Source organism: Lonchura striata, chromosome 5 (assembly GCF_046129695.1).
Source record: "Lonchura striata isolate bLonStr1 chromosome 5, bLonStr1.mat, whole genome shotgun sequence".
Taxonomy (NCBI): Eukaryota; Metazoa; Chordata; class Aves; order Passeriformes; family Estrildidae; genus Lonchura; species Lonchura striata.
In genome coordinates, this window is record NC_134607.1 from 44,596,530 (window position 1) to 44,618,481 (window position 21,952).

Consider the following 21,952-nt stretch of genomic DNA (forward strand, 5'->3'; position numbering starts at 1 on the left):
TTTGACCATTGGGGAAATAAGGCTCTTGGATTTTAAGGCCACACTCAATAATTATTAGCTTTATTTTGGTGCTTCATCTCTTATGTGCATGTGAGGTCTGGTACATAGGAGTCCTGTGTACCAGAAACATTTTGTTTTCCAGTTAAAAAACTTGGCTTCATGGCAGTGAAGATACGCTAGCCAAAATAAACAGAAGGTCAAAGTATAGGTTATTTTAAGTCTGAGTAGGATACCAGGATTCTTAAATCATGCAGAATTTGCCAGCATGGATTACATCACAACTCTAAAGACCTAGGATATATCACATTAGGTACAGAGGTTATCCATTTAATTTGTTGCGTTAGCCAGTTGTGAAATGGGCAGTTTTCAGCTACCAACAAAATTCAAAAGACTGACTGCAGTACCATTCAGCATTCTTCACCTATATTCTGAAATGAATAGCATGCTAATAAAACAGTCATTGTCTTACTAAATAACGTTTTTCTTACATGCTAAATTGGTTTCTCTTATTTGTCTGCTGTCTTACACTTTCATACAACATTTCTTTTGTGTGGTAAGCTGAAAGCTGCTTTGGTGTAGTGACTACTCTGGTTAATGAGGAGAGAGGTGTAATGAGTTACTTAGAAATTTTCTATGTATAACTTGAAATGTTCAGATTTATACTCTCGGTTTCAATTTAATCTCCGAGGCAATATTTTCCAGGTGAAATTATCACCTGCTGTATGAAAACCATTGACAAGTGCTTGGAAACGGAGATGAGAAAATGAGTTAAAATATATCTGTGGGGATTTGGCTGTGATTTCTTCAAGTATTTCCTGTTTGTGTGTGAGATTGCAGGATGGGCAGGTGTACTGATGGTCACTGTAATACTAAATTGGGGATACTTCTCTGAATCCTTCTAGAAATTGTAAACATCCAAATTCTTGAGGGCCAGGAATTTTGAACTTTGGGAGGAGGTTATCCAAGTTAGTTTTGCCTCTTTCAGTGTGTTCAATTGTCTAGCACATTACTTGTGATATTTACTCCTAGTGTCTACTTTAGATGCAGTTTAGACAACCAGTGTTTGGACTCTGTTTCTTACACACTACATGGAAAGACAGAGCAGAGGACCTAGCACTGTGGCAAGCTAGTGGTTTGGAAGGCCAGTTTTTCATTTGAAAAGACTCTGCAAAAGATGGGTTAACAGACAAGGCACCCTTGCTTCTCCCTGCCTCTTCTGAGGTGTGCTATGATTTGGGCTTTTTTCACTCCCTGATTTTTAGGAGGTTTGTGAGAGGAATTAATGTGTATGGAAAATATCTCCAGCTTTTAGATCAGCTTTTCAGCCATGAGCTGACTTGAATGAGGTGACTACCAGCAAATGAGGAGTAGGATAGCAGCATGCCTGTGTGGCCTTTTTGTGTAAGGGGAATACATGCCTTTTTCTCATCATTCCCAGCCTGGAGAGGCTGCAGAATTGCAAATGTTTGAATATCTGCAAGCTTTTGATTGTGTTGTTCTTTTTAAAGTACCCACTCTTGTTTACACTGATGCATTGTCTTCTGAGAGATTAGCATAAATAATAGGCCCTGCTTAATCAGTGAGGTAAAGAGCCATGTTTTACTTCACAAAGTCAAGTAATAAATCTTAGTGAAGTTAACAGCAGTTCCCACCTTTTACTTCCATTAACAAGGTTTAGATGAGTGTTGGTCCTAGTTTGTCTTGCCTGGGATTTTTACCTTGCAATGCAGTAATGAATGTGTTAGGAACAAGCAGAGGATACCCTCCATCCTTTTCCCCCTCCTTGAAGGACTGCACCCAACCACCACTGATGCTTTGTGAATGGGAAATTACAGCTACTAAATTTGACATTGTAGACATAACTTAGGGTTGTGACTGTGGAAATGTCTACTACTTCTTGTATGTTTAAGTTTGAGTAAATATTTTGCAATCTGGGAAAATTTTAAAAAGTCCTGAACTGAATAAACAGCCAACTTCTGATTGGAAGCAACTGTTTGGAGAATTTTGTTATTGCTTTACATTTAAAAGAAGTTAAGTACTGCAAGTTTGTGTGCTTTCTTTAATCTATTATAAAACTCTGTTTAGATTGTTTAAGAATCATTCTTAGATAACTGAAATAGGCTACTCTGCTTTAGGTAGCCAAACCATGTAAAAGGGTTAAAACTGTGCTAGAAAAATACCAAGGTAAAGACCAGTGCAAACATACCTGCATTAGAATAGCTAGCCTGTGAACATTTTTATTTTAATTATTTTTCCAATGACTACCTCCTAAGATTCACCCAAGTGAGTAGGTCATGTTTTCTGCTCCCTCTTTCTATTTGCCTGTTCTGAAAATTTTAACAGGAAACTCGGTAAACTTCAATCCCAATAGTTAGTAAAGTGGCTAATTTTTCTGAAAACTGGGTGGATGTGACTAAGGCTGTGATTCTGTCCCCAGCTGGTTCTGGCACTTGCCAAACTCTCTGCTAGCTGGTTTGGTATGCTAAGCCAGCAGAAATCTAACCTGACCAAAATCACAGTTTAATAATATCAGCTAGATTGGGTAGGGTCATCCCATAATCAAATCTTGACCTTGCAGAGGGATAGGTGCACAACTGTATGCAAAAGTGCATCTCTGTCAAGCAGTTCAATAAGTTTACCTTTTGGTACCTTTGTGAAATCTCGGATTTAGTTTCAAGTTATGTATAAGTTGTTAATTATTTCTTTTTTTAAATGTCCTATTGCAGAGTGCTCACAAACTTATGTTGATATCATAAGTTGATATGATCCATACATGTTAATCAGAATTACTTTATTGGGTCACACTTGAAGTATCAGTTTGTCCAGTATCCTGTTTCTGACAGTAAATAGTATATTCGGAGAGCCAATAGTAAATATACAGGGAAGAGTATAGTAAGAAGGAACATGTTATGATCATTCCTTAAGGCCCTTCTAAGTATCTGCACCTTAGAGACTTTTTAAGCAAGATATGACATCCTTGAATTTAAAAGTTATTTGTGGAGCTTGCATTTGTCCAATTTACTTTCTGAATCTTTAACATTTTGGAACTCATTGCAGATCACAAAGCTTAGCTACAGATCATGTGCAAAAAATAACTTTTATGTGTTTGAACTCCAATTAATAATGTCAACTGCTGTTCTCTAATGGTTGCATTTGGAAAATACTTTTGCTTTATTTAACTTCTCTTTGTCACCTATAATTCTGTACTCATTTTTTCTGCTCTGTGTGCTCCTTTTTTCATCCTAAGTTGTCTAAGTAGCATATTTCTGCTTTCACTCTGTCTTTTTTGACAGGGGAGGCCTGATGGCATACATTACTACATCTGTGGGTACACTGTGGATTAATGCCATAGAATTGTCTTTTTGGTTTGGCACTTTCAAGTCTTTCCAAGCAGTTATGTTTTGTTTGCTTTATGATAGCTGTCCAGCTAGAGTTTCCTTTGGATTGCATGACTACGTGACTGATCTTTCCTGACAGATGAGCTCCTTTGCTAGGAGTGTTATTTTTGCATTTGCCGATGTTGAATTTCTGGTAATTTCTTCCACAATCCCTTCACAAGTAAGAGGGTTCTGCAACTGATACAATCATGCATGCCTAGGACCTGGGATGAAATTAGGACTAGATTGCACGGATGTTATGCAAAAATGCAGAGTACTTTGGTTTGCCAAGAAGATTTTAATCCAGGGGCAAAACAGGGGACAGCTGATGAATACAAAGAATTGCAACAAAAAATTTATAAGCAAAGCTGCCGTGGTCTCAAAGAAGTTTGCATAGACATAATAATAAAGTATTATTCTGAGAAATTAGCCCATCTATTGTGTTTAATAAGTAGCATCAAAGGAAGCATCAAGTATTTGGCAATTTTACAAAGAGAGAACAGAGACTGCCAGCTGTTAGCATGATGGAAGCAGCAGTTAGCTTTAAGTGTTACATTCGAGTGGATAGCTAGTGTGAGAATAATCTAGGGGGTGGGGAAGTAAAAGCAAGCAATTTATGGTTAATGTCATGGAGCAAGAATCATGAGGAAAGCAGAGAAAGGCTGATGTGTTAGCCATACAAGTCAGCATTTATGTATGTTCAGTAGGATAAGCAGGAGGGAGTTAAATGGAGTGAGTTGTACATGTTCTGTTTGTCTGCTGTGGTTTGGGTTGGGTTGGTATGCACTGGGGATAATGGGAGCTTCACATCTGTCATTTCCACACTGAACTGGGTACGCAGTGAGTGGAGAATGAATGTACCCCAGTGTGACGGGGTACATTGCAGAAAGGAATGCCAGATCCAAAGCATTGAAATGCCAGGGCAATGCAGAGGTCAGTCTTACCTAAAACATCATGAAGACCTTGCTTGATGACTAAATAATTATAAACAAAAGCATGTATTCTTGTTAATTTACTAACTGGCATCTTAAAAAGGAAAAAAATGTTATTTTTATTTACTTTTCTAGTTCTAGGTCCAATGATTAGTTCTGTGACAAGAAAGCATGACACTTTGAGTATGACAGAAGCCCTGATGCTGCAGCAGAGGCTGGGAATATTAATGGCCAAATCTAGGTGAGTGATTTTTAATTCTGCCAGTTCCCTACCTGTTTAATTTCTTTCTCATAGCCTTGGTTTGCATCTCATCTTTGAAGCAGCATTTCAGTTCTTGTTTTTCTGAAATATTAGTGTTAGAGCATACTTGAGACAAAATAACAAGCTTGTATGATTATTGATTACATACCCTTTCTTTGTTGTTCCTGAGATACAGAGGCTGTGCTTCAAATATCTTCATATACTACTGTTTTCTTCTTGCAACTGTAGTGATTTTTTTTCTCCAAAGTGCTTTGGATTTTAAGTTCTGGGTTTTTTTAAAGTTTTTTAAAGAAGCAGGCACCTGTATTCTATGGACTGTCAGTTATTTCATGCTTTGTCAGCTATTTCATGCATAGGAAGTCAGCATGCAGCTATGTAGTTCTGTTTGCACTACAAAAAACATTTGAGGAGGTCTAGGTCTGGGCTTTATTGAGTGCATGCATTTGTGCCTGAAGGCTGCTTGAGGCATATGCAACTACATTGGGTGGACCAGAATATTCACTGTTAATCTGCATTGAGGCTGTTGTCACCTGATGCTCTTCATAGCAGGGGATTCTCAGGCTGGTAGCAGGTTGACAAGAACATCATCTGAACATTACCCTGACATTGAGGGGTGCCAGGGTAGGAAACCAGAATCACGTGTTATCACCTGTATCTCCCTTTCTAAACAGAAGAGGAGGAAGAACTACTACTACTACAACTATTGCTGCTACTACTATAAAAATTTCAAAACTTCACAATGCAAAAAAAAAAAGTTGTGTCTAGCACAGATTCTCTGCAGCAGTAGAAGCAAACAAACAATGCCCAGTTTAATTTTGAGTTGGGGAAAAAATATTTATTAATGTAATGCATGTTTTCATGTTACGGCCAGAAATGACATTAAAGAATCCATGATTTTGATAAGGTGTCTGGTATTTTGCCTCTTTATGACTGGATTAATTGGAGCAGTGTTGTTACCGCTGCAGGAGATTCTTGGTGGCTGATATATACAGTCTCTGGAGTAGGAGTATCTCTTTTAAATGGCTTTTCTGATGAAAAAAAGTGGAAGAGTTAGCTGCTCTTAATTGTATTCTTTGCATCTTATCCCTTAGCAGACTAAAGAGCTACGTGGATACTACTGTTGTGTGCTAATAAAAATGCCTGTCTAGGAACCAAGTCATGGTTTTCTTAAGATGATGACATTGGATTTTTTCCCCTAGGAAGACTTACCAGCCCATACTGTCTTCTTTCTTCTTGATTTGTAGTGTTAGAACTCTTGTTGACTTAATAGTCTCTTCCAGGATTTTTCCCCATTTTTCATTTGTGTGGTGGAAGTTTTAGTTCTTATCCAATATAAAAATGGTGTGAAAGGGTTGTGTTTTCTTTTGTCAGACTTTCTTGCATTTAAGAAATGTGAGATTTAACCCTTTTGTATGGTGGTAGAGGGTGAAACAGCAAGTTACGAGACTTCATTTTGTGAACGTTTTATTGAACTGTTTTGTGAACGTTTTCCTACACACAGAGAAATCTTTAAATGAAAATACCAAAAATATCGAGGTGATTTTTTTTTGTTTCATTACTTTAGCCATGCTGTTCAGTGTTACTTGAGTATTTTTACGGTTTTAAAATGAATGTGTAATGCAATCCAAATGGAAATTTACAGAAATAAGAAACTCCAAGTCTTAAGACATTTGTGTTGAATGTGGGGTTTTTTCCTTCCCTTGTCTTTGAATACATAGTTTGATATACACTGCTATATTGGAAATACTCAAAATTGGAAGCACAGAGCCTCACTGCGTGGCTGCCAGCACAGGGCTGCCTGCAGGCCTGGAGCCCCTCCACCCTAGAGGTGCCAAAGCCAGGGCAGCCTTTCAGGGTTGCCATATGGGCTTTTTGTCTTGCCTGTGCCTGGTAACCTGCTACAGCCCAGGGCTTCTAGGGGTGTCTCTAGTGCTCTGCTCCTGAGCCAGGGAGTGCTCATTTAGATGGAACTAGAATCCAGATAGCTGCCTTGTGTAAAAAACCTGGCTTAGGAAATGAGAATCTCACGCAATAAGTGGTTTGGTTTAGTTTTCTCTCAAGCTGCTATTTGTCACCTTAATGGGAATTAAGGTGACAAATCAAGAGTCTGCTAGTAACCTCAAGTTGAGTTATTGGTAGGACTTTAACAGCTCAGTTTTGCCAGTCCTTACTGTCAAATCCAAATTAACTATCATATTTGCAGTATCTATGTTGACTTTTTTATTAAATGTGACTGTAACATTCATCCTGAATAATTGTATGTCAGAGTAATTTGCATTGGGTTGTTTGTTGATGTTACTTCATTTTTACTTCAACTAAATTATCATTTTGTTGGTTGATTTTTTCCCCCCTTTAGAGATCAGATGGTCTTCTAAAGAAGTCATGGGTAGCTGTTGTAGCTGTCCAGATAAAGAAACTGTCCCAGATAACCACCGAAACAAATTTAAGGTATGCAGCTGGTGTGATGTGCTGTTAACTATTTTGTTGTTTTGTTACAGACTAGGTCTGTGATTAAAAAAAAAAAAGTAATGAAAATAGAGTGCAAACGTCTGAACAGTTGAAACACTGCAGGCCACCTGTGGCTACAGGTTTCTCGTGCACCTTTGAGAAACCTTCTCTTCTCAATGGTGACAGGAATTCCCTAGACAGGGTAGGCTTTTTAGGACAGTTTTGATTTTCAGGAAAGAGGAGAAGCCCTGTGATTTTCATCTATCAACATTTCAGTTGGTTGAGCCCAAGTAAGTGGTGTTGCCTATGGAAGTTTATAGACGGTTACGTTAGGAAAGGAGTCCTTAGTAGAAGGGAATAAATAGCTTTTGGAGAAGTGTGATTATGAACCTGAATGTGGGGTCATCAATAGAAAATTTTAGGAATGCTGGTTTGACTTGAAAGTCGCTACTGATTACACATTTTGAAAACGTTTGTCCTTTATGTGGAGAAATTTTATTTCTAAGTACCCTTTTGTCTCAAAAATCTCTGGAATTTATAAGCCTGTGAACACTCGTTCATGTGCTTGACACGCTAAACATGAAGCAGCCGAAGTCACTGACTGTAAGTCAACATACCTTTGCATATGTCACACAAGTCAGATTTGCTTCTGTGCTCCAAACTGTCTCTGTGAGTTGACAAAGGAATGTAATGCTTCCATAGTGAAAATTGATTCATGTGTTGCCTTAGGACAACAATGACATGAACTTTAAAGCCATGGGAATTTCTGGAAATGTTTAATATTATCAGTTAAGAAAGCTGAAGGATAAAATATTTTTCTGTTTTCTTGCTCTTTATGCATAATTTTCTGTAGCTAGTTCTTGTTTTTCTCCTTGTAGAATTTCTCTATTTTTTGTTTAGCGGGGGGTGGGGGAGGGAGAGATAATATAATCTGCAAAATTATGAAAATGGGCATGAGCCTCACAGGCAGATGAAACAATTCCTAATTCTTTTCAATTGATTAGATTTCAAGTTGAAAATGTATTTTTTAAGGAGTAACATTAATTCTGTAGGGAAGTTTTTTTGATAGATTTTTTTATTGATTAAGAAAGAATCCTACTAAAAGCAGCATTGTGAGGTAAAATAGAGGGGAAATATGTATTGTCCAAATTCTATAAAGGATGCAGATGACGTCAAAACTGTCCTAAAAGCAGAAAGAGCAAGAGTTTAGCTTTATACACATCTTTTCACACAAGATAACTATAAGGTATTTGAATTATTTCTTGACTTTAAAAAGGGAGCAAAATGTCTAGATCTATTGGGTGATTCAGCACAGTGCAAGGCTATACATGTATGTGAAGGAAGCTTTATCTTGGAGCCACTTACCCTTTCTCATTCCTTTTCCCAACTGTAAGCGGGGTTATATGACAAAGCAAATAATTTTTTTTTTTAGAAATGGGGCTCTGAAAGATTCCATTATCTGAGGTATGCCATATCCATGTGGGAATTCTAGAATATGTACATAAAGCCAGTTTAAAAAAATATTTAACTTACAAATCTCTTCTACTCTAAATTTCTCATCGGATTTTACAGTAATGTTAGGCAGCCTCATTTGTATTGTTTTTAAATAAGTATTATTTTAATTTTTTTACTTCTGGGTTAGGGTAGCACAGAAACTAGTTTGTTAAGTTATTTTTTTGAGTTTTTTTAAACATTCACTTCAAGGATTTTAACAAATATGATAGCACAAATGGAATCTCCAGCCAGGAATTAAGTATCAAAAGTGGTGTTGTTTCTCAGAAGTGTAATTACCTAATGATATTTAATTTCTTTTTTATAGGTTATTAATGTGGATGACGATGGTAATGAACTGGGTTCTGGCATAATGGAACTTACAGATACAGAACTAGTTTTGTACACCCGTAAAAGGGACTCTGTAAAATGGCACTACCTCTGTCTCCGTCGCTATGGCTATGACTCAAATCTTTTCTCTTTTGAAAGTGGTCGAAGGTGTCAAACTGGACAAGGTACGTGGAAATGTTGTATATAAAGTGTTTTGGAAATTTATTTGATATTGGAAGATATTTGCCAGTCCTTTGGCAAGAATTATAAAGGCTACAGTTCTATATGTGAATGTGGTTTCTGGAAAAAAATTACCTTATAATGGTCTTTTGGTAGAATGAGGATTTGAGTTGCACATAGTTTTTGGCATTTGTAGGTCTGGAGGACTTCAAGCTTCTGTGTGAGTATTCTTTTGGTCAACTCAGGAGGTGCTTTTGACAGGGAAATTCTACTGCTGCAGAGGTTGACTTGACTTTCAGGGGGAGGCAGTAGAATCTGAAACTGTGGAGGAATCCCCTCAGAATTCCATAAATTCTCTATTTTTAAGGTTTTAAAAGCCTGGGGCACTGATACGAACATGATGTCCCCAACTTATTATTGTCTTCAGTAATGAACTTGCGTTTCATCCTCTTCTTAAAGCAAATACCACTTTCATTAATATCAATGACATAATTCTCAAATTTTGACTTTTTGTATGAGATGTGTATACTTAGTTATGTTCAGATATTTTCTGAGTGACTTTCATCAGAAAAAGAGGATTTCCTTTTCAGTACCCAGACCATGCATGCCTTGGCCAAGGTTGGCTCCCTCTGAGAATATTCAGGTGTGTGTTTCTTTCCCCTGCAGCAGTTTCTGAGGGAACAGCTGTCTCTGTTGAGCTCTCAGCCTCGTTTTGCATCTTCCTACTGTGAAATAGCTGTGTGTGGCTGGAATTCTTATGCATTCATATGTTGTGAGGTTAAGTTCCAATGTTCTTCTGGATTTTTGGCATTTACCAGTGTTCTTATCAATAGTTTTAGACATTGAGAAATCACAGGTTTTGTTTTTTAATTTCACTGTTAAAAAGTCAGAAAGATGGAAGAATTGGATCATGTATAAACATAGTCAAAATTCATTGTACAAGCCGAGGTAAAGGAAAACAAGTATTTTTTTAAATGTGAGTTTAAAAGGCACTCTCAGTTCATCTCCTGATGAGACATGGAGATATTTTCAAACGTTGAAGTATACTCCATACTTAACTATATTTTCATAATTCTTAAAGAAATAAACTTTGTTTTGAAGATAATCACTTTAATGGGTTTTGCAGCTGAATTTACTGTTTCTTTTGAACATTGAAAACAGATACCAATAATACTTAATTGAAATTCTAATTTGAATGTTGTTCTCTACTGTCTATTAGCAAATCTGCAAAATCTTAACACCAAGTTTAATTGACTTCTCCACTTTCCTTCTAATTTATCCTTTTTTTAAATAAAAAAGATTAAGCAGGTTGTGTAAGCAGCAACCCTTTCCTCCCTCTTTTGTTTCTTGCCTTCCTTATGTAATACTAAAATACTGTGAATATTGGGAAAAAAGAAATCTGGCAAAAAATGTTCTCTGCTGCCCTTTTGGAGATCTACAGTGGGTTTTGTGGGCACAGTTGCAAAACTTCATCTTCACTTCATGGGATGACGAAGAAATTTTTCATTTGAGAATTCCCTGAATACTGCCCAGCAACTTCTTACATTAGTCAGTATTCTTGTTTCTTTTTTCCTTTAATATCTAGTTATTTCTGTTGTTAAGTTGTGAGAAGCAATGATGGTGAAACATTGAGTTTGTTTTAGGCATTGCAAACATTGCAGACATGTCTTGGGAGCACATCTTACAGATAATTCAGGATACAGAACCTGGAGAAGCTGGTATGTCACCATGTTGTGTGATAGATCACATATGAATGTATTTAAAGGCAGCTGAATTTCTCAGAAACATAGTGGGAGCTTTTAAAGTTTGTGAACCTAGATTTTTTTAAAATCTGGGTTTTGTCCATTGAAATTCAAATATCCAGTGTGAATGTTCAGAAATATACAAAACATTAAACGTGGACTATTGTACATGGCTGGGTTAGGGGTCAGGGACATATAGTAGTAGTTCTATAGCTGCAGTGCTGCATACATGAAGCTTATTCAGTGCAGCAGCTGCATATTAAAAGCTAAGCATCACTCCTTGTAGCCCATTTGGTGTATTCCCAGCTGGGGTTGTGTGAACTTCTGCCATGTGAAGCATTTCTGGTGGTTCTGATCTGTCACAGCTCTGCATTCCTAAGTCAATATATGAGGAATTGTAATTGCCAGCATATTCACATAACTGCACTTACAGAAGTGGCTATATAGGTAGGTAGTTTTCAGTAAAGAGTGTTTTAAGATTGTAATACTCACTTAAAAAATGAGCACCTGCACCCATGTTTAACAAGCATGTCAACTTTAACTTCATGCTTTCAATGGAAGAATAATCCAAAGCTGCGACTTTGCTGGTGAGGGTAAGTTGGGACACTCCCTGCTGTTCAAAGGCAAAGTGGCACAATACACACGCAAAATACATGGTATTGCTGCTAACTTTGTGTTCTGTGTCTATCCTTTAGCCTAAAGCAGTTAGTTTGTTACTGTCTGTTTCACACAGTTCGTCTTACTGGCTTTCATTTTAGTCTTCTTAAAGAAACTAACGTTTTATCCAGTCTTTAAACCCTTTTCTGTTGTGCAGGTATCTTATTCTTATGGTAGTTAATAGAAGTCTGTTTTCGGAAATTCAACTTTGTAGCACCACTGTAGTTTCATTTAATGCTTTTAAAATAAATATTTATTTAACAGGTATCCTTTTTATTAGCTCAAAAAAAAGCAACTTGGTTTTTTTCCCCTCATTTAGTGCTCAAAACTTAGTTTTGCTCCTAACTGAATCAGTTTTCTGTTCTAATTTAACTTTTGGTGCATGGGAACTTTATTCTTCTATTAGATAAGCACTTTAAAGGTTGTCACATTAATTTTGTGTGTTTTGGTGCAATAAAAATTTTGTAACACTTTTGCTTCTTTAACAGGTATTCATTATGTGGATTCCAGTTCCATTTCTTGAAAGTTATATACATATTGTAAGGCATGTTTCTGAGTTACAGAACTTTTATTTTTTTTTTTAATGTATTTATAGGAATCTTTGCCTTTAAGTGCGCCCGGGCAGAAGAACTATTTAACATGTTACAAGAGATAATGCAGAATAATAGCATAAATGTGGTAGAAGAACCAGTAGTAGAAAGGAATAATCATCAAACTGAGTTGGAAGTACCAAGAACGCCTCGAACACCTACCAGTAAGTATGGTTTTACTGTCAGATGGCATATCTGAATGAAATGTGGTACTTAGTTGAAAATACCATTTGATTTGAATTTAATCTTTAAGTAGTTAAAAAGAAGGCTAATTTAAAGCTAAGAGGCTAATTACCAGTGCATTCTCTCAAGGTACTTGCTGAGGATTATCTTCAAGAAATAAGTTTTGGGAACTTAGTTGTTGCATAAGAACCCTTATGAATACACCTATTGAATTGCTTTATGATACATCAACATGCTTTACCTGTAGCATTTCAAAGAAATGTTAAAGTTTGGCAATGTTTCAAACTTTTTATTAGGGGAAAAAATACTGTTTAAATCACATGTGCAGTTGGTTTGGAATCTTTCTTTTGCTCTGAGTAGATGAATGGATGAGTGAAGTATTTATCTAAAATTTTCTGATATTTTTGAAATCTCAGGCAGATGGCTTGATATTTGAAACTAGGAATTCCAGTGTATTGATGATTTCAGAGAAATGGAAGCTTAGGTAAAGGAGTCTGTTTGACAGGGAGAGATGTTAATGGGGGAAAGAGAAGTTGGAGGGAGTTTACTGGGTGTGTAATACACCTAGGTTTCAGTGGTTGCTTCATAAATGTGTTCTGGTAAATACTGGGATACTATTCTGTTTTCCATTTCCTTCCTCCAGGCAAAACTGAGCTTTGTGAATATTTAATATTGTTTTACATATTTTACTTTATCTTTTGAAAATTAAACTTAAGATATAAAGATATTCATATACAGTAAAATGTTCTATTTTAATATGGTTTTGGCTGTTTTCTAATTGAATCAGCTCCTGGATTCAATGCACAAAGTTTACCCAACGGCTATCCCAGATACCCATCTTTTGGAGATGCTTCATCACACCCTTCCAGCAGACATCCTTCTGTCGGCAGCGCACGCCTCCCCTCTGTCGGTGAAGAATCAACACATCCTTTACTTGTAGCAGAGGAGCAAGTGGGTGTTTTTTTCCCTTTGTACAACTTAGGTTCTATATTGCTTCAGATTTTTCTAATGACTGTTCTGTTAGCTTTCACTTAGTTTTTCAGCATCAGGTATAAATATTCTTACAGTATTTTAACTACCTTAGAAAAGTGTTTGCCTTACCTCTTTAAAATGTTGCTTTGTAGAATGGCTTGCTGAGGAATCTATATTTTATATAAAAATAAAGATACAGAAAGTACTTGTTTCCATTATACTATTTTCAAATATTTCAGTTACTATTTTTATACAGTTACTATTTTTAAACATGAATATGTACATTATAATGAGCGATCCTGGTCAAAAAGCTTCTTTATATGTTAATCTTCTATTTGCCAAATAGAAGTAATGGAATAATTTAGGTTACAAGGGACCTCCAGTCTTCTAGATCACAGTTCTAAGTTAGAGACGGTTGCACAGAGCATTGTCCTGGTCATGTTTTGAATACTACAGGGAAGGAGATTCCACAGAATCTGAGCCATGTGTTCGAGTGTTTCACTGCTTTTGTTGTGAAATCATTTCTCTCTGTGTTACCAGATTTTTGCCTGTTGCATCTGGTGTTGGCTGTCCTTTCTGCTGAACATCCCCAAAAAGAGTCTGGCTCTGTTAGGTAGTTGAAAACAGCTATTAGGTGGTTCCATGCATTCTCTTAAAATGGAACTAAGATGATGTCCTCAGCTTCTCCTTGTATGTCATGTACTCCAGCTGCTCTCTAGTCATGGCCCTCCACTGGACTAGCTTCAGTATGGTGCTGTCTGTCTTATACTCTGGAGCTCAGGTGCAGTCTTGTGAGAGCTGAATTGATGGTAATAGTAACTTTCCTCAACTTACTGGCTGTGCTATTGCTAGCACAAACCAGTGCATGTTTGGTTTTCATTGCTGCAAGAGCAGACTGCTGACTCACATTCAACTTATCATCCACCTGGGCCCCTGAAGTTTTGCTGCAAGGCTGGTTTCAATCAGTTGGTATCTAGCCTGTACTGTTGGTGCTGTTTCATACCAAGCACTGAATTTGATATTTGCTGTTTGCTGAACTTCATAAGGTTTCTATGATGTCAGTTCTCTAGGGTGCAGAGGTTCCTCTCAGTGGAAACCCTGCCAGTCTGGATAGAATGAAAACTGTCAGGGTATGTTATCTCTCATCATTCAGGTTGCAGAAGAAAATGATAGTCAAGTTTAAAAATGTCATGTGGTTTAGGAAGACTTTCATGTGTGATAAGAAAAAGTGTTGGAAACCAGCAAAGGTAGCCAGAGCAGAGTGCTGTGAACTGTCTTGTGGGAAAGGATTTGTTAGGAGCCCTCACAGAAGAGCTCAGGTATTATCACTGGAGTTACTGAATAGTAAGTGAGTTAAAAACATCAGGGGAGGAGTCAAGTGATCTGGTAAATGACACTTCAGCTGGCAGAGCTTGACAAAGAGGTTGGCAAGCTACATGATTATTGCTGTAAAATACTACTTTTGCTATTTGGGTGTCCAGACATAGAATTAAAATTTAGAAAAGGATTCCAGTCTTTGCCATTCAGCCTTCTATTGATCCACTGTGGAAACTGGAGTGATATAACCTAGGAGGGTATTTCTGCTGTTCTTAGTGACATACAGTGCCAACTACTGCTTCTTTTTAATTCTGAGTGCCACACTTCATATGGAATTTTATATTTTTCTATGAGTTCCTGTTCTTAGGAGGCTGTCGGCTCTTGAAGAAAGAATGGATAGTTATTCCTGTAGACCCAACCTCTCTTTTTGTTCCTGGAATAGTACACAAGGCAAGAGAGCGAGAGTTTTCTTAGGTCTCTCTGTGGTTTTCTTTTTGGATTTTTTTTTTTTTAACTTGTATGGACAGTAGATTTCCTTGTAGTGTAGAAGTTATGAACATAAACTTAGCCAAAGTAATTGTTGGTCACTGGTCAGGGACAGCAAAGCAGAGCTCTCAGTGATCTGCCCAGGTAAAGTTATGAGCTAGGCTGGAGCAGCCCAAGGTGGCCTTGATTAGAGCCAAACTCTAGAAGTAGAGCACAACTGAGATAAAACATCAAATAAAAATAATTATCAGTCTAAGATATAAATTCTGTTTTTTCATTAGTGGAACATTAACATAATGAAAAACAAAATTTCAGGGAAAAAACCTGAACTGAAAAAACTTAAACTGACTACAGTTCATCAAAATGCAAGAGAGGTGACTTTTGCTCTTAAACACCTGCCAGCACAAGTTTTTCTTTTCAGATACTTTGGTTAGAAATGTGGGGAGTTAAGAAACTAATAAATTTGGTGGGGGGGAAGGCACAATAGTGTTTGAATTTCTTCTTTTTTCTTTCCCTTTTAGGTGCACACTTATGTAAACACTACTGGAGTACAAGAGGAAAGAAAAAATCGATCAAGTGTGCATGTGCCACTGGAATCAAAGCTTTCAAACACTGAAACAACTAAAGTGAAAGAAGACCAGATGTGTACTGATGACAGAGATGCTCAGGTTCTCCTGGAGCCTGAGGGAGTGAAGTTTGTTTTAGGACCAACACCTGTTCAAAGGCAGTTAATGGAAAGAGAGAAACTGGAACAACTTGGGAGAGATCAAGTTAGTGGCAGCAGCACAAACAACACTGAATGGGACACTGGGTACGACAGTGATGAACGTAGAGAGACACCATCTGGTAATAAATTGGTGTATGAAAATATAAATAGGTTATCAATCCCTAGTGCCTCAGGGGTCAGGAGAGGTCGCTTAACATCAACCAGTACCTCAGACACCCAGAACATTAACAACTCTGCTCAGAGGAGAACTGCGCTGCTGAACTATGAGAACTTGCCATCCTTGCCTCCTGTTTGGGAAGCCCGGAAGCTGAGCAGAGATGAAGATGACAGTTTAGGACCAAAGACCCCGTCTCTGAATGGCTACCACAATAACCTAGATCTAATGCATAACTATGTCAATACAGAGAATGTAACAGTACCAGCAAGTGCTCATAAAGTAGAATTTACACGACGTCGGGACTGTACCCCAACAGTCTTTAACTTTGACATTAGGCGTCCAAGTTTAGAACACAGGCAGCTCAACTATATACAGGTTGACTTGGAAGGTGGTAGTGACTCTGACAACCCTCAGACTCCAAAAACCCCCACCACTCCACTTCCGCAAACTCCAACCAGGCGCACAGAGCTGTATGCTGTGATAGACATTGAAAGAACTGCTGCTATGTCAAGCTTGCAAAAAGCACTGCCCCGAGATGATGGTACTTCTAGGAAAACTAGACATAACAGTACTGACCTGCCTATGTGAGCCTGGGGAGCATTGAATCATTTGCACCTTTTGTGAAGTTTATAAAATTGAAGATGCAAGTACTTTGCATTTCTTAACACTAACGCTTTTTATAGACTGAGAGAACTTTTTCTGCATACTTCATGTACTTGTCTTACTAAAGGGAATTAATGTAGAGCAAGTATTCATTTTAGGTAACACTATTTCATTCTACAGTAGAAGTAATTACTGCATAGCAGCATCACCACCTTTCACAGTGCCTCTTTAATTGATTAGAGTCTGAGTGACATGCCAGTTTTGAATTTAAAAATATTCTGGTCTGGTGCCTATACTCATTAATGGCATTTATAACACTTTTTAAAGCCTCTTGATATGTGCATTATTAGCAGGTAAACCTAATCTTTCAATATATATATATCTCTGACGTTCATTCCTCATTGAAGTGGTTCCTCCAGAATGCATTGTATGTAATGTGTTAATTCACTCAGTTTGACATGCACAGGATATATTGGTTCATCTCAAGGAATATGAACACCACACCTTTTTTGTCTGTGGGCAAGAAGGCCTCTAATTCCTGATGGTTTTCTTAACTTGTATGGTATTTGAGAGGTCCCATTGATGGTTGTTGATTGGAGCTATAAACACATCAAAAACCAACCTTAAGCTCCTTCTGTTGGATTAGAATTCCAAGTGATATATCAAATTCCCTCTGAAATCTGACAAAATTTTTATCTCGTTAGAGTTTTGGGGTGTTTTGTGAAGGAATTCACAGGTGGGCTGTATGAATTAAGGCTCTCTTGTCATTTCTTAGTTCAGTGTGCCTTCTTTTCTTTGTGTTTGTGTGTTTCCTTTTTATTTGTTCCTAATGTCTTGTTTTAAAAGTCAGAATTTTGTACATAGCTTTAATTGTTCAGAATCATATATGTATTTGTCTTACTCTCTGCATTTGACAAAGCAAGACTCTTGAAGGTCAAATGGTTGTCTTCGTCCAGTGTTCTACTTTTTTATGCCTGACAGAAATATCCAAGCTCTCCAGCAGCATGCATTATTGCACAACTGGAAAGGTTTATTATGCAGTTATTGTCTTCCTCTAAAGTGTCAAACACAGGTTACATGGGAGGCAGGGTACTGGACTTGATAGTTCTTCATAGGAAGTTGTACGTTCTAGCAATGTGCATCCATAGGTGATAGTGTACTTTAATTTAAAAAGATACGTAGTAAATTATCTGAAGGTAGTATTATCTATGAGCATACTTGTTTTCCTTTTGCAGTTAGTGAATTTGGTTGCAATGATGGCTGCTCAGTGTTCCAGGTACATCCAGGTAGAATGTTGTTTGTTGAATATGCCAGAGGCACCCTTAGACTTTCTTTTTCTGTATTGCTTATTAGTCTCTGAATAGCCTTAGAATTCTGGCAGTATTACAGGTGCACCTTGGTACTAGCAGCAGAAGAGATTGCTCTTGAGCCTGTGATTGCAAAGGACCTGACACTTGTGTGAACTGGTATCATGTAAAATAGCCCTTGAACTGTGAGGAAAAACATGCAAGAAAAGCCATTTGGAGATCTGAAAAAGCATTCAGGGTCTCCATGCAATATTTGAATTGAAGTTTTATAAAAACCAACTACAATTATTTTCTGTCTTTTGAATTGGTGTGTATTTCTGTTCCTACAACTTTTTTCTTTGGTCTTCTCTCACTTAGTAGTGGCAGCAGTAGTAGCAGCACCTGAAATATCTCTTGCCATATGAATGAATGGCATCAGGCCACCTTTTCACTCTGGCTTTCGTTATTCTTTACAGACTGTATGGTACTGAAATACCAGATGGACAAATAACATAATTTGCTGAAGTAAAAAATGGGAGTCATTGAGACCATTGTGAGGAACTTAAAAGAGATTTTTTAATAAAAAACTTTATTAATTATTTCATGGTCAGCTTCTGCATAATCTTATGATAGACTTGCTGACTTGTGAGGAGACCTTGGTACTCAAGAAGGTAAAGACTACCTAGAGCTAGGCATTTTAAAGGCTGTAGCCAGGTGGATTTTGGTCTCCTCTCACAGTCAGCCAGCAACAGGACAAGAGGACATAGGCTTAAGCTGTGCCAGGTAGATGTTAGCAAGAAATTCTTCACAGAAAGGCTGATTAGGCATTGGAATGTGCTGCCCAGGGAGGTGGTGGAGTCACTGTCCCTGGAGGTGTTCAAGGAAAGACTGGACATGGCAGTTGGTGCCATGGTCTTGTTGACAAGGTGGTGTTTGGTCATAGGTTGTCTTCAGTGATCTCAGAGGTCTTTTCCAAGCCTACTGATCCTGTGATTCTGAACTGTTCCCTCACATCTTTGCCATTGCCTCACCGTATGAAACCTCCTGGTGTATACTGAAATTACCATGTATTGCAAAATACTTACTGGGTTAATAATACTGGTGTGATTCTTGTTCTTAGTATATAGCTCACTTAAATTTGTGAGCTGCATGTCTTTTGAGGCAAACCTTTTTGATCTAGCTAGCTGCTTAGCAATATATGGTCCTCATCTGTATAGTTTGGACTAGTTAAATGAACCCTTAAAACACACCTGTGAGGCAGGGGAAGTAATAATATTCTTAACTACTAAATAAGGAAGCAGAGGCTTTGGGTAGATCATAAGTAACCTGCTGAAATTTCAATAACTAGCCATATCCCTCCTTAGTTCCAGTGCACTGTCCTATGGATAGATTCTGAATAGTCTCAGATAAAAAGAATGTTCTGAGCAAATTTTTTACATTGTTGCAAGTTTCACAATGTTTTCTTAGCTCTGGTCCCCAGAATTGAGATAATACTGAAATTTCAACTGTCTGTAGCCTTACTTATATTAAGAATTCTGATGACATATTTTCCAGGACTACTTTTTTAACCTGTTATGTTTCACAGGTGGGATAATGCTTTCTTGTTTTGTGTACGCTATAAACATTCTGGGTAGTCCCTGTCACTCACGCTACTCATCTTTAGCATTCCTTATTTTCCGCCCCTTGAAGTAGATGCAGTTGCAATGCACTTTACCCTTTGAGACTTGGTAAATATTTTTTCAGTTCAGTCTCTTTTAAAGGCTGTGATGTTAGATTTAGTGTCTGTAATCTAGGATTCAGTTTTCAGCTGAAATCTCTCCATGGTATTTAGATCATATTTATTTTGGGCCCACAGGTGTATAGACTGAGAAACTAGAAATATGTAACCATTTCCTTTAGTAAATGTGGCATGTTAAGTTTACATAAACTAGGTCCTATAAAAATGGTAGCATCTCCATCAATTCCAATTTTCATCCATAATGTGCAGTCAGTTGCTGCCCTTCAAACACATTTGACAAGGGGAAACCTTTAACTGTAGGTATTCCTTTAGTGCAATGATTTGGGAAAGACATACATTACTGTATCTTTTAAACAAGGAAACAGAATTGTTAAAGAACACAAAAAAAGTGACCAAAAGTACATAATAAAGATTGTGCTAGAAATACAGGGAATGAGAATTTATTCCATTGTTATACCAGGAAAATAATCTTTTCCTCAAAGTTATGTCAGAAGGAGGACCAATTGTTTTAATTTTTGTGGTGTTTTTTGCTGACTTCCTAAAACAATATTGAAAAAGACCATTCTGAAAACCATGAGATTCATTAGAACATCTTTTGTTTCCCCCAATAAGTATGTTTTGCATTTAGCAGGGGTTGAATCTGATGGTGTGCATTGAAGCACTATCCCTATTAAAGTCTTCAGAGCTTTTATATTAAATATAAGTGTTGAATTGAAATTTCATACAATAAATTGATAAAATGTCCTTCTCATCCCCCCCCCCTCCTCCCCCGAAAAGTGTGTGTGTGTACCTCTAACTAGGCTTGGGTGTAAAAAGGATCATGGAAATGTGTAAAGAGTACAAAGTCCAAAGCAATGTCAAAACAGGGCTGCTTTTTATAGGTGACAGATCAGCAGTTGATTTTGCTGGTTTTATAACACTGTGTATTGGCTCAAAATCTAGCTGTTCTTGTTTTTGTTTTATATTTACCTTCTTCTCAAAGAGAGAGATTCAGGAGAGAGCAGATTGTTTTTATTCATTGTCAGTGAAGTACGAGTGGAAATTCTGATTCATGTCAGTTACTAGTTTGAGCATATAATGATGTATCGGATTTGGATGTCTCTTTTTAAACAGTATTCCTCGCTTCATGTAAGGCGAGATCAATGGTGAAATTCCATTTCTGCACTGTACTAATTTATTTTATGTCTTCAAATAAGATAAAACTAATGGAGTAGGAACTAGTAGTGGACTTAAATCTGAAATTCTCCTATTTCCCCTAAAGGAGTCTGGTCCTTCATTGTGATAGATAGAGTTAGGTATTTTTGGAATTTAATAATAGGATCTTTCCCATCTCTTCCTTGAGGTAGCAATTCAGGCATTTATATTTGACAGTATTTACTTAATATAAACCTAAGTTCATTTATTATATCTTTATTTTTAATTCATATACACTCCAAGAAAAAAAAATCCAGAAGAAATTCCACCACAAAAAACTGCGTTAAGATGGAGTCAGGTTTACTGATGTCCTTCTTACAGAAGATTATTAAAAAGGAAGTCATGTTGAGGTTCTTTCACGATCTTTAGGATTTACTTCCTCTTTTGGACAAGATGAGTGAATCAGATTCAAAAAAAAGAGCAATTTAGCATCTGCAACTCTGACCATGTATACATTATTTCTTGTGCTGTGCTGTAAGGTATGTGAATAAGTCTGTCAGATGTCTTATGAGGATATTTTCCTAACACGTTGTTTACTCCAGATTAACGCAGTATTTTGTTTGGAGGTATGTAGGTGTACAGGTAGAAATAGAATATGAGAAATAAGGTTGATGAAACAATTGTTGGACATTTCTATATTTTTATACATTATGAAGGGCATTTTTGAAATTTTTCTTGCAGTTTTAGTAATTAGTGTGATAATATACATATATTGTGACAATGTTTTCTGCTATATCCATTACTTTGGTGTAATTGTATTTTATGTAGCAAATATGTGTATATAGAAAGGAGATTATGTAAAAGCTATGATTAAAAAATAGGCTTAAGCCCTTCAGAACAGGAACTGTCTTCCTCTGTGTCTACAAAGTACTAAATGCCTTGGGGTCCCAGCCAGAGCTCCCGTCTGAGACCTGTAGTGACGGAATTGCCCAGTGAGGAGTGTGGGGGAAGCAGCTCCCTGCTTTCCACGAGAAGCCTTAGTACGAAAGGTGCCGTGAAGCTCACCCTGCCAGTCCCGGTGCTGGGGCTGTGCAGGGTACGGCTGTTCCCAGCACCGCCTGCCAAGCGACCCAGAGAGCCCGGAGTGTCCTTTGCTCCAATCCTTCCCCTTTGCAGTAGGAAAGCAAGTCTGACAAGGAGCTTTGGTGTCCTCAGGAAATCTTCCTTGTTAGCGGGGTGACACTTCCAGAGCTTGTTCAGTCTGCATGCAGTGTCCCTTGAAGACAAAGAAATGATTCCTGTTGACATCAAGGGCCACTGGATGTGCTCCTGAAAGATCA

General features: G+C 37.4%; 1 protein-coding gene across 1 annotated transcript in view; it reads left to right on the forward strand.

Moving 5' to 3' along the window:
- Window positions 1–21,719, forward strand: part of FRS2 (fibroblast growth factor receptor substrate 2) — a 50,725-nt gene extending 29,006 nt beyond the window's left edge. Inside the window, exons 2-7 of the mRNA XM_021544267.2 lie at window positions 4,445–4,550; window positions 6,928–7,019; window positions 8,839–9,025; window positions 12,015–12,173; window positions 12,980–13,143; window positions 15,489–21,719. Coding sequence (XP_021399942.1) covers window positions 6,954–7,019; window positions 8,839–9,025; window positions 12,015–12,173; window positions 12,980–13,143; window positions 15,489–16,439 — 1,527 coding nt within the window. The 5' untranslated portion in view covers window positions 4,445–4,550; window positions 6,928–6,953 and the 3' untranslated portion in view covers window positions 16,440–21,719. The remainder of the gene's footprint in view (window positions 1–4,444; window positions 4,551–6,927; window positions 7,020–8,838; window positions 9,026–12,014; window positions 12,174–12,979; window positions 13,144–15,488) is intronic.
- The last annotated feature ends 233 nt before the right edge of the window (window positions 21,720–21,952 follow it).